The 13,899-nt window shown below is 46.0% G+C and overlaps 1 protein-coding gene across 1 annotated transcript in view; it reads left to right on the top strand.

Moving 5' to 3' along the window:
• LOC144193050 (Fanconi anemia group A protein-like) overlaps window positions 1-13,899 on the top strand; it is a gene marked incomplete at its 5' end in the record, with an annotated part of 89,318 nt that overhangs the window by 59,432 nt on the left and 15,987 nt on the right. The window contains 2 exon segments of the mRNA XM_077711867.1: window positions 215-277; window positions 3,467-3,560. Coding sequence (XP_077567993.1) covers window positions 215-277; window positions 3,467-3,560 — 157 coding nt within the window.

Here is a 13,899-nt window from a genome sequence, read left to right as displayed (position 1 = left end):
TTGGCATTTTAATTGTGCCACTGTTCTTTTCCATGCCCAAAACTCTAGCATCCATACCTCGCCATTTTAGCTGTACTAATGTGTTTTCAACTGACTTTATGGCGCAATATTCAACGGTATGCTTTCCCCCGTCACATTTATGTCATCAACATCATAGACTAGTAGGGGCGGCTATAGATGCAATGTTGATGTTGCTTTTTATTTCTTCTTTCAGGTTTTAGTGTTCTTGCTTTTCCTGTCTTTGAACAGTTATGTGTCAGCCCTCCTCCATCCTCAGGTGAGTACAACCTAAAACAACCTTCACAAAGTGAGTACACTACTAATCAATAAATAAACTTTGAAACACCTGCCTTAAATATTTTTGACATAATTAAGATACCGTTATTACTCGTATATACAGCGGTACCTCCAGATACGAGCTTAATGCATTCCGAGACTGAGCTCGTACGTTGATTTTCTCATTACTCAAATGAATGTTTCCCATAGAAATGAACTAAAAACAAATTAATTCGTTCCAACCCTCTGTAAAAACACCCAAAACAGGATATTGGATTGGAAAACATTCATATTTGTTCTAATTTGCCATCTATTAACAAAGTAACAAATAACGAGTGGTTTAGTATTACTAAATGTGATTAATAGTACTAAAATTATATGGACTGTAGGGACTTTTTTTCAGGGCAACGCGCTCGTAACATAACATAAACAAATTTAAATGAACTTGGATTACGATGCAAACACTCAAAAATAAATTTAATCTAACCTAACACTAAACTTTATGTTGGGGCTACAGGCCAACACTTCAATAAACTCAAACACAGGAACACGCACTGAGGCAGATAGAATAAAAGTTAAGGCCGCATCTGCAGGGCGGGGATGCAACAATTCAAAGGCCAGAAAGTGTGACTACTCTCCAAGCTCCTCAAAGCTATTTCCCGCCAAAGAGCTGCTTCAACGGTGTTTTTAATAGAGATAAGACAAGTCATAAAAATGGGAGGCGTTAATACAAATGAAGGAGGTGGAGAACAAAAGGTGTAGTGCACATTTTAACCAATAGGTGTAAATTAAATTCTATTCTAGTAACTTTTAATACATCAGAGTGCAAAAGGGTGCAATATTAAATATAAGATTACAATTCCTATTTCACACTTAATTTTAATTGTGTTTGACATTTTGATACCTTTCTTCTCCCAGGTTGGCTCTATTTGTCCAGCCTCCACCCTGACTTTCAGTCAATTTCGAGGGTTATTTGATTTTGTATTCCCTTCAAAATATTCCCAAAACGATGCCCACAAATGTCCTCACGATAGGATAACGCAGGACCACTTGCCAACTTGAAGTAGTTTATATAACTCGTATTAGCGATCGCGTCGCCATTTGCAATGACTAATGGGGAAAAAACACTAAAAATGCAATGCTCCGCCTAGTGCTCACAGAGACAATACACGAGGGAGTTGCGACCACAAACAGTTACGGGGAGAGAGACCGTGCCCATGATGTTCTTATGAGCAGCCTCTCGCGTCCGCTGTCCGCTCGTATATCAAAATTTGTCTCGTATCTAAAGATGAATATCTGCTCAAAATTTTACTCTGATCTAAAATTGATCGTATGCCGGTAGTACTACTGTGCGCCGCTTTAGTTGGCTTATATACGCATAAAAACAGGACATGCCTAAATATTACCGTAGTTAAACGTGCTGACCATAGTGTTTACCAATCATTAACCAATAAAATATCACCCATAATACCTGCATAATGTGTATCTTATGCTATTATTGCACCCAAAGATTTAGTCATTCAGCATTCATTTCAATTGAAATGGACAGTTTTCATGTACAGTCGTACCTCTACTTACGAAATTGATTGGTTATGGAACCAATGTGTCATAAGTGTCATAAGTAGAGCATTACTTTATATGTAAATTCTCTAATTTGTTCCAGGGTCCTCACACAATTACAAACTAAACCCTTAAAAATTGGTCCCAATTTTCGATGAAAAACATGAGAAATACGTGTTTGTCCGCCAGATGGCGGCAATAGCCCTTTATAAGATAAGGAAGTGCATTTACTTTTTTTTTGGGGGGGGGGGGATTTCGTAACTCATTTGCATATAAAAAATAATGTAACCTGAAAATTTCGTACCTAGAGACATTCCAAAGTAAATGGATTGGATTGGATAACTTTATTCATCCCGTATTCGGGAAATGTCATTATGACAGTAGCTAGAAAAGGTATTGTTATAAGTTAGACAGTACAGTCGCAAGGTCGCAAAACAACAAAGCAAAAGCACAAAGTACAAAGCAAATCAAAGTCAATGGGATCATTAAGAATGACCAAATCAAATCACAACAGAAAAGCAGCAAAAACATGAAACGGGCACCAGCGGACGGAGCGACCGCCACCGGCTGTCATTTGAATGGTGCCATCTTGGTTTCGGTAGCAAAAACAGATAGACTCAAAAAGACATTGTAAAGTTGGAAAAAATCTGGAACCAGAGAATATGCAGAGTCCTCTTCCAAGCTTATCCGCACAGTTCCTCTGGAGCTGAAGAAAACAGCAGCTGGGAAGAACTCGACTCCGTTGCTGGTAAGTGCCGACAGCTCTTCCATCTTATCCCACGATGGAATGGTTGGTCAGAAGGGTTGTCTCTTCCCCCGGCACTGTTGTCCAGCTCCGAAACTCCGGCGGCACTGGGGTGTTGCTCCTTTTGGTCTGTATCGTAACAGCTAATCCCGTGTGTGACAGCGTAGGCATGGCTGAATGGTTCCAAAAAAGAAGTAGCTGAAAGAAGCCAGGATAACAGAACAAGAAAAGTTGTAAAAACATTAAAGTAAAAAGGATAAAGTACAAAGTAAAGTAAAAAGGAATGTATTAAGAAATATTAAAATGTAATTAAAAAAAGATAGATGGCTGTAAAACACGAAAAACATAAGTATACGAGCTACTGCCACTGGCTTCCACGTGAACGGCGCCATCTTGGAAATGACTGTTTGTCAGTGACTTAAAAGAAAGAACATTACTTAAAACACTTATATTTACAGACATAAACAAAAAAAGACTTGAACGTGCTACGTGAACACAAGTACATTGTTTCTCTGTTATGTATTTACGGTGTGTTGTTAGCCCTGGGCACACATTTATATGTGATACTGGGGTACCTCTAAATTAATTGTTTCAGGAGTTTTTTTTTAGTAAGGAGAGGGATATTTTACATTGAATTTGACAAAAGTGCAAAAAGATAAAGTATTTATTAAACAAAAGCAAAAAATAAAAAACTGATAAAGGAAATGTACTTTTTGTTTATATTTATATTTTGTTTAATGTTTCCTAACTTAAACAGTTGTTGTCTTGGAATTAAAGGGTTTTGTGACATAACATTTTGTATTGCGTAAACAAGTTTTTGTTGTTGTTTGTTTTTTGTGAACTTTATTTTAAGAGTTTGTCATGTCTCAAATACTTTTTCTTTAGGAGCGGTGCCATCAAAAAGCCTTACAACTATGCACAGAAGTCCTGACCCTTTTGCTGAATTCAGCTGACTGGCTACTTATCTTTAATTTTAAAGGTAAATCTAAGTGGTTACTTATCTTTAATTTTAAACATCTTTGGGTATGTGTGTCCGTGCGTGCGTGCATGAATATGTCAATCAATCAAAAGCCTTTATTGTCATACACAGCTGCGTATAACAAAATTGGTGGTGCTACTCCACAAAGTGTATTTGCCCATTAAAAAAATTGTAATATAAAAAGTCACATCCCGGTTAGGTAAATTCTAAAATGTTGCACAGTCTAAGATATTGCACATTGCTATTGCACACCCCGGAGTTATTGCACAGAAGGGATTGTGTGTCGTGCTAACGCAAGTTCAGAGTCCTGATGGCTATGGGAAAAAAACTGTCCTTAAGTCTATTTGTCCATACTTTCTGAGACCTGTACCGTCTGCCAGAGGGCACCACCTGGAACAGGTTGTGATCAGGGTGGTATTGGTCCCTGACAATGTTCCAGGCTTTGCTGAGGTAGCAAAGGCTGGCAATGTGAACCAATATTAAAATTGTTATCAAGATCAAATAAATATATCAGTCGATAGGGTACAAACTCAATTTACCTGGGGGCCGCTAGAGGCAGAGTCTTGTAGAGACTGGGCCGCATCAGGGAGAAAACTAATTATTTTTATTCCGTTTCAAATGTCTAAATACATTTCTAAATGTTAGAGTGAGCGAACGAGCGAGAGTGGGAGGTAGAGGGGGAACGTTAGTGCAATGCTTTAAAAAAAATGTTTTATTGGAGAATGAATTGGTATGAATTAGTAATTGGACACTGTAAGACAGGGGTCTCAAACTCAATTTACCTGAGGGCCGCAAGAGGCAGAGTCTGGGTGAGACTGGGCCGCATCAATATTTCCACAAGAAAAGCGCTGATAAAACATTTCAATGTTATCAAATATCTTTATTTTTAACTAAAAATGATGGATTAAATAAATTAACTTAAAGATTAATAAAAAATAAATCAATAAGTAATGAAAAATATTAAAAATAATGAGAATACAGTAGATATACAGTGGCTGGCTAAGTAGAGAAAACTAATTATTTTTATTCCGTTTCAAGTGTCTGTATTAACAGCTCTTTAAATTTTAACTTTCTGAACTTGAATGGAACATTGAACATGAAATATTCTGGACACAGCTTCTCTTGTCTACTTTTTGCTGTTGGAGACCTGGCAGCGCTTCTTCTCAAATAGCTGAGTCACATTTGGTTTGAGGGAGGAAGCAGTGGAGACCCTCAATGGAGTTTGAAGATGCTCATCAATACGTCTGGACCTATACCTGGACTTATTGAAATTCAAGGTGAAGAGCTTCTCACACAAGTATGTGCTCCCAAAAAGGCACATGTTCCGCTTGAACATTTGGGAGAGTTCAGGGAAGCTGGGGGTCAACTCTCAAAAATTGCCCAAGCTTGTCTGCTTTAGAGTTGTTCTGCAGGTCAATGAGCTCCATTTGAAACTCAGGAGAGGCATCTTGCTCATCAAAGGAGAAGGGGTCCGCAAAAATGTGAAATGTGGCTTTGTGTGTCTTGAAGTCTGCATATCTGTGATCAAATTCCTCCTGGAGCTTCGAAATGGCCTCAACATATTTCTCACCACTGAATGGCGTGCCTGCATCCACAAGAGCCTTGCATGCTAGGAAATGGCAAATATTTGTCTGAGAGCTGGACTTTCCATAACACAAGTTTAGTGCAGAATGCTCTCACGTTGTCATAGGCAGCACTGACAAGTTGCCCCTGGCCTTGTAGCTTCTTGTTCAGTACATTAAGATCATGTGTGATATCAACAAGAAAAGCTACGTCCATGAGCCATTTGGGAACACTGAGCACAGCAACAGCAACCCCGTCTATCTCCATGAAGTCTTTTACTTCTGCTCTCAACTCAAAAAATATTTTCAACACGTTTCCCCTCCTGAGCCAACGCACCTGAATGAAGTAGAGCACATCCCTGTATTCTGACTCCATTTCCTCAAAAAAAAAGCATGGAACCTACTGTGCTTTAAGCCCCCGGATCTGATTTGGTTGATGCATTCCACAACGACAGACATCACATTGTCAAACTTCAGGCATCTGCTGCAAAGGGCCTACTGATGGATAATGCAGTGCAGAGCTATGGCCTCCTCCATACCCTCTTCTTCCAGTTTTTTTTTAACAAGTGCTACCAGTGCATTCTTCCTCCCCATCATTGATGGGGCTCCATCAGTTGTTTTTCCAACAAAGCTCTTCCATGGCAAACCGGCATTCTCAATGACATCACACAGCTGATGACATAATTCCTTAGCGGTGGTCTGGCCATGCATTGGAATTACTGTGAGCAACTCCTCCATCACTTCAAAATTGTCATCAACACCACGGACATATATTGCGAGCTGGGGCAGTGTCTGTGATGTCTGTGGTCTCATCAGGAGCCACTGAATGTATACTGAAACAGTGCTTTCTCACACAGTTGATCATAAATGTCACTTGACAGATGCGCTCTAGCATGGTGTTGGCAGAAAGGCTGATGTGGTTGAACTGATTTTTCTTTTGTTGACAGACAATATGTGCAGCCTGTAATATGCACTTTTTGATAAATTCACCTTGTGTGAATGGTTTTCCTGCTTTAGCAACCAGCTCACATAGGGCGTAGCTAGCTTCGACTGCTACATTACTTTCTTTGATAGCCGTCTTGAAGAAATACTGTTGCCTCAGAAGACGTGTTTTAAGACTGGCAACCTGGTTGGCTCTCTCATCTCCCTGGTATTTTTCGTACTCCTCAGCATGTCTCGTAGTATAATGAAGTTTCAAATTGTATTCCTTGTGCACCGCTACTTTTTCAGTGCAAATAAGACATGTCGGGGTGCCCCTGTGCTCAACACAGAATTCATGCACTCCCCACTTTTCTTGAAACTGTCTGTGCTCATCACTGACCTTTCTCTTCACGGCAGGCTTTGAAACACATCTCTGGGGCTTGGAATGAGTCTCGTGTTGAACTTTTAACTTTCAGTTGCGCGGGTCTGTAGCACATGCGCACTTTTCTCCGATCGTATTGGGTTTCAGCAGCTCTCCAAATTTCTCAAGTGTAATGAGAACGCACTTACTGTTAAGTTTTAGTTTCACTCGCGGAGATGGCTACAGACACAGACACGAGCTCAATCACGGATCATAGCGCCTCATTCAGTTCTATGATGAACGCAGCAGAGGACTGTGCGAACCGAGCGGAGTGATCGGCTTCACGGCTTCTCCTCCACCCAGCTGATTGGAGGAATGAATGAGTGAGTGAGCTAGGCACTGGACAGCCCGGCCAATGTCCCGCCCTCCAGAGCCGTATACCTCACCGTAAGTGGTTCATTCAGCTCCGAACACATAGTCATTCATATCAATTTTGCGGGCCGCACGAACATTAATCTTTCATATTAAGACGGGGGCCGCAAATTATCGTCCCAGGGGCCGCAGTTGCCCCGCGGGCCGTGAGTTTGAGACCCCTGGGGTACACCATCTTCTATAGGTCTCACAGCTATGGTAAGCAGCCTGCGACTTCATTTTCCCCCGTGTCCGGTTCATGCTGGGATATGTAGTTATTTTGTCAATCCACCCAGTATGACGGCGAGCACACTTATTTTGTGCTCGCCATCAATCTGGGTGGATTGACAAAATAACTCGTGCCACTGGTGGGCAGTAGTCAAGTGACCCCATTAATCGTGGTTTAATTTTATTTGATAACAAATAATATATATAATCAAAATATATACAGCATTACCTGAAAAAAATTAAGTATGAATGTTTTATTTTTCCAATTTAATATACAGTATTTTCACGACTATAAGGCGCACATAAAAGTCTTACATTTTCTCCAAAATAGACAGCGTGCCTTATAATCCAGTGTGCTTTATATATGGACCAATACTAAAATTCTTATCACGATAAAATAAAATAAATCAGACGATAGGGTACACCGACTACTATTTTCCCGTAGACAAAGTACTGCACAGTGACTGCTGGGATATTTAGTGGTTCTTTTGTTAATACACCCAATGAATTGTTGCCTGTATAAATCGACATCAATACAGCTTGACAAAGCATGGAAAGCACCGTTGGAAAAGATACGCTCGCTACCAGATAACTGCTATTTGTGAATGGATAGTGGACTGTATAAATCAACATCAACACAGCATGACAAATGGTGGCAGGCAGCGCCGGGCTAGTTACGCTAGCTACCAGCTAGCTACTATTTGCGAATGAATTGTGGCCTGTACACAGCGACATCAACACAGCGACACAATATGCAGACAACTGGAGCCTTCCCGCGGCGTGTCGTGTCAAGCCAGCTCTTCGGAGACGGCTATACAAATCCAGATCTGCCACACCCAGACTGCCTCAAGGGAGAACTAACCGAGTTTTTTCGGCCGAAAGGAGCTGCACGTCCCGCGCTACATCTCCGTGATCTTCTCCTATTAGCGGGCGACATCGAGAGTAACCCGGGCCCACCATGTCCATGGTGTGGCAAGGGATTTCGTCGTGACCAACCCCCAATCGACTGCCCGAGTTGTCGACGCCCCTTCCACAAACGTTGCACTGGCCTGACTCGACCTAAGCAAAAGAGTCCTATAGGCTTCCTGTGTCGGCTTTGTCGGGGGGAAACCGCCGAACCACGACATCAACCTACAGTCGCCAACGACGCTCGATGCTCCGTCTGCCCACGAAAGATTCCGAGAGGAACCACCCCCATCTTCTGTCAAAATTGTCCAAACGTCGCGCACCGTCAATGTACGCACATCTCACGCTATCACAAAAACCTTCACTGGCTTTGTAATAGCTGCACCAACACACACATCTCATCCTCGCCCAACACACACAACAAACACACAACCAACCAACCACCATCCACATCACATGCAACATCGGGAGCACACAACACAAATACCTCATCCCCGCCCACCCCACACAACACAAACACACCCAACCCGGGAACACACAACACAAACAACACGTCACCTCCACCATCCACAGGTCTCTGTATTGCCCGCAACACAACATGTCCACACTGCTCGAAACCACTAGGCCACGCCAAACCCCCTCTGGTTTGCAAGACATGCTGTCGCGAGTTCCACTGCCAATGCGCGCCGGAGCCTCGAACTACGCGGGACAAGCTTCGCAAGAAGAATGAATGGAGATGCCCCACCTGTAAAACACACACAAATAACACAACACACACACACCACAACAGCACAACCCACAACAAATCATCCGGTCAGCAGCACCCCCGTCTACACTTCGCCAGATACGGCTTCTTCAGTGGAATGCAAACTATCTCGCAACAAAGGTGATCGAACTTGGCAGCCTCCTCCGGAAAACCAAGGTTGATGTTGCCCTTATCCAAGAATCCAAACTTGGCCACGAAGATCCGACACCACAAATAGACGGGTACGACTGTATCAGGCAGGACAGGCAAGGTAGCGGTACGGTTCACCACAGAGGTGGTGGCCTGGTGACCTACATCCGGAAGGGGATCCAGTATTCCACATCGATGCTGAGCGCCGCCACCCTGGAAATACAACAGATCACTCTCCATACGACCCGCAGACGTCAACTCCGGCTGACGAATGTTTACCTGCCTCCTCACTCGTCGGACTATGCCCATGCTGTCAACATTAATTGGACCTGCCATCTCCCTGTCACGAAAGGGGTGATATGTGGTGATCTCAATGCCCATCACCCCTCATGGGATAATTCCGCCAGACCAGATGCCCGAGGCACGCTGATCAAAGAATGGCTCGAAGACGTGTCCAAAACAACCCTCAATGATGGCTCTCCAACACGAGTAGCTGGGAGTGCCCATGGTCCCGGTATCAGCACACCAGACCTCACAATCGTAGATGAAGAGATCGCCCATCAATTTTCATGGGAAACCGCGAATGACTTGGGCTCTGACCACCTGCCGATCCTGATGTGCTGGAACGAAAATCTCCGAGTGGAAAGACCCTGCAGACGCATCCGCCGCAACTACAGGAAAGCTGACTGGGAGAAATTCCGCGCTAGTCTTGATATGGGTCTCTCGAAGATTATGGAAGAAGAAACCCCATCCGGCAAACTCACTGCTTTCATTGCTCTCCTCAAAGATGCAGAGAAAACAGCTGTCCCGATAAAAGCCGTCCGTTCAAGGGAGACACCCTGGATGACCTCGGAAATCCAGGCACTAAAGAAGAAGCGCAACCGGTTGAGACGCGACATGGGTAACAATCGCAAGGAATTTGTGGAAACGTGCAGAGAGATAGGCCGCCTGACGGCGGAGGCGAAACGAAACGCATGGCGAAATCACCTCGAACGCATTCACGAATCAAAAGATGTCAACCAGACGTGGGCAGTAGTGAAATCGCTGTCTGGAAAAGGCTCAACGAACACGGGCAAGGCACTTGTTTACAACGGCGCCACATATGCAAGTGACAGAGCAAAGACATCAGCGTTTGTTCAAGAATATGCCACCATCAGTGGACGAACGACAGACGAGCCAATGCGTACCGCCTTGCGAGAGCTGCATATGGCCATCACCAGCCGGCGATACTCACCCCGGCAGAAGATGGAGTCACCCTTCACCATAGATGAACTGAAGAAGGCGCTGACGCAGCTCAAACCGCACAAGGCAGCGGGCCCAGATGAGATCGCGCCCGACCTCCTCAAACACCTCACCACACCGCTACAGATCGAGCTTCTTCCCATCATGAACAACAGCTGGCTATCAAAATGGTTCCCACAACACTGGCGCGAAGCCACCATCATTCCCTTCCTGAAAAAAGGGAAAGATCCAGCGGACGTAGGAAGTTACCGACCGATTGCCCTGACGTCTACTATTGGGAAAGTTCTTGAACGAATGATAGCAAACCGACTGTCATGGTGGCTGGAGGGGAATTCCATCCTCAGTCCCTGGCAAGCCGGTTTTCGAAAGGGTCGCAGCACCACCGATCAATGCCTCCGGCTGTCCCAGTTCATCTCCGACGGGTTCCAGTCGTCGCAGCGCAAACGCACAGTTGCTACATTTTTTGACTTCAGCAAAGCGTATGATCGAGTATGGCGGACAGGTTTGCTGCTTAGTATGACAAGACTCGGGATCCCCCTACGGTTCGTTGAATGGCTTGCCTCCTGGTTCACCAACCGCACAGCACGAGTGAGAATCGGCACTGCCACTGGTCGGAGCAGAGTATTCAAGGAAGGCCTCCCTCAAGGCTCCGTCCTGTCACCCATCCTGTTTACCATTTACATCAACAGCCTGCTGGAGAAGTTTGACGACAAAACTATGGTGAGCGCCTATGCAGACGACCTAGCCATCGCCAGAGCCGGTAGAAATAAAGAACAGGTAGCCGAGGAGCTGCAAGGAGAGGTGGATAAAGTGGTGGAGTGGAGCTCCCAGGCAAAGCTAACCCTCAATACTTCCAAGTGTGAAACAGCCTTCTTCAGTCTTGACAGCGCAGAGGCATCGTGGCAGCCCGACATAGCAATATCCGGTGAAAGGTTGTCCTGCAACCCGTACCCGACCTTCCTGGGAGTCACATACGACAGGCTACTCACGTTTGGGGAGCATGCCAACAAGCTCTGCCGTTCAATGCACGGGAGAACCAACCTGCTCCGGCTAGTATCGGGCACAACATGGGGATGGCACAAGCCGGACCTCCGCAGAGTCTACACAGCGACTCAACGCAGCCTAGCAGAATATGCCGCCCCAGCCTGGTACCCCTGGTTGTCAGCCACTAACATCAACAAACTCAAAAGAGTACAACTAGAGGCCGCAAGAGCAATCACACACCAACTACGAACGACTCCTGTTGAAGCAGTTCGAGCCGAGGCGAATCTCCCTACCCTTGAATCTCGCCTTACAGCTTCCTCAAGAATTAAGGCTGACGACTGGGCACACCTTCCCGCAACCGATGACCGCCGCCAGCTCCTGGAATCCAACATCCGATACCGGCTAAAAAAACGCTCTGATTGGCGCAGTCTAGCATCCCAGCCTACCTCATCCATCACCCCCGACAACCGACACACACAACCGCCATGGGATCTCCCGCCCCCCATCCAAGCCATCTACACACCAACAAACAAGACGATGCCGCAAGAAATACAATTGTCAGCCGCAGCGGCAACGATCGAGTCAAACGCATCCAACGCCGAACTCCTGCTTTTCACCGATGGTTCGACACGTGAAGGCACGTCGGATGGCGGAGCCGGCCTCGTCGTCCTCAGGGGCGACCAAGTGGTGCATGAATGGCATGCCCCCACGGGTGTCCATAGCAGCTCCTTCCAATCAGAGGGAGTTGCCCTTGCCGGAGCTCTACGCTGGCTCACCACTGCAACCTGGGAGGTGGCCACGATCGTCTGTGACTGCAAGTCCCTGGTTGCAGCCGTCTCCAACCCCTTCCCAACCGAGGCGGTCATCATCGACCTACAAAAGACGGCAGCAGACCTGGCAGTCGATAAGCAATTGTCGATTATCTGGGTCCCCGGCCACTGCAACCTACGTGGAAACGATCTTGCAGACGCCCAGGCGAGACTCGGGTCAAACATGCCTCAACCCGAGGTTGCGCCAGATGCTGCCACCCGTCGAGCCATCATCCGTCGCGAGTGCCGACCTCCTCCAATCCAGCACACGCGACTCCAGGAAGTCTTCCAACGAAGACCCGATGAACGGCGAGAAGCGGAACTCTCTCGGGCTGAAGTCACGGACCTAGCCCGATTCCGATGCGGCCATCATACATCCCTACGACGGTGGCAACACCTCACGGGGAAGACAGAAGATCCCCGCTGCAGATTATGCGGCGAGGAGAAGGAATCGTCAGAACATCTCTGGCTGCGGTGTCCGGCACTGCTCGCAGAACGACACCAACGTCAGATCGGTCAAACAATGTCAGAACTCGTCTCCCTCCCCCAAGGCAGTCTACCGCATCTGAGGACCATCCTCAGGCGGCTGAGGTGATTTAACAACAACAACATCAACACAGCATGGCGAATGGTGTCAGGCAGCGCCAGGCTAGTTACGCTAGCTACCACCTAGCTACTATTTGCGAATGGATTGTAACTGCCTGGACGAACGTATTAAACTCAGCATTTTCGACGAACAATTGTTCAATTCGGACACAGAAAATTAGGACTTTGGTGGTTTTGTGGGTGTTGACGACGTGAGTACATTGTAAAATTTGCTAAAGTACAACCAAACTCAGTTTTGCTTCCGTTACCTTTTTGAAAACTTGTTTTAAGCATGCGGTTGGAGCGTGCATTTGGTGCATGTAGCACCAAATTAGTGTGTTCGCCGTGGTACCATATTGATACTATTAGTGCAAAATTATCACAGCCGTCAACCTGGGTGTATTGACAAAAGGACTATATCATAGCAGTCACAGCGCACCGGAAATAGCGTCTGGAGCTGCACCAAATTAGTGTGTTCGCCGTGGTACCATATTGATACTATTAGTGCAAAATTATCACAGCCGTCAACCTGGGTGTATTGACAAAAGGACTATATCATAGCAGTCACAGCGCACCGGAAATAGCGTCTGGAGCTGTATCCCCGTAGCCAGCGCAATGACGGTTTGAAATTCATTCATAAATAATATGTATATGCAATGCCTGGCTGCGTCTAAAAGAATGGTGCGTGTTTTGTGTGTAAAATACAGAATTAGCACTTGTTATTGACACTGCGGCTAGTCGTGGAAATACAGTACTAGTGATCCTGTGAGCTATGTTGTTTGGGTCCCTGGTAGGGTCACCCATGGCACACTGGTCTGAGGTGAGGGACTCGACAAATAATGGCTCAGAAGACCTCTTAATATGAGAATGAACTACGATTTCCCACGCTCGTATGCGGGTCACCAGGACCCACTCTGGAGCCAGGCCCAGAGGAGGGACACGATGGCGCGAGCCCCGCATGAGCCTACACCCATGGATGGGGCCCAGTCGGGCACAGCCCGAAGAGACGACATGGGCTCACCACCTATGAGAGGAGCCAAAGAGGTTGGGTGCGTCGAAATCTGGGCGGCAGCCAAAGGAGGGATCCAGAAACTGGCTATCCGGACGTGGAATGTGACCCCTCTGGTTGGGAAAGAGCCTAAGATAATGCTTGAGATTAAGAAATTCCCAATATTGTGTGTCTTACCTCTACGGACAGCTTGGGTTCTGGTACCACTCCTTTCGATGGGGGTTGGACACTTCCACTCTGGAGTTGCTCACGATGAGCGGCGCCGAGCGGGTGAGGGTATATCTGTTGCCTCCCTGCTCGGTGCCTGTATGTTGGGAATTACTTCAGTGGACGAGAGGGTAGGGGCAGGAGACCTAACTGTTGTTTGTTTATATGCACCAAACAGCAGTTCAGAGTACCCACCTCTTTTGGAGTCCTTGTAGGGGG

The sequence above is a fragment of the Stigmatopora nigra genome, unplaced genomic scaffold (genome assembly GCF_051989575.1).
Source record: "Stigmatopora nigra isolate UIUO_SnigA unplaced genomic scaffold, RoL_Snig_1.1 HiC_scaffold_51, whole genome shotgun sequence".
Lineage (NCBI taxonomy): Eukaryota > Metazoa > Chordata > Actinopteri > Syngnathiformes > Syngnathidae > Stigmatopora > Stigmatopora nigra.
Note: the sequence above shows the minus strand (reverse complement) of the source record. Positions and strands in the feature narration are given on the sequence as shown.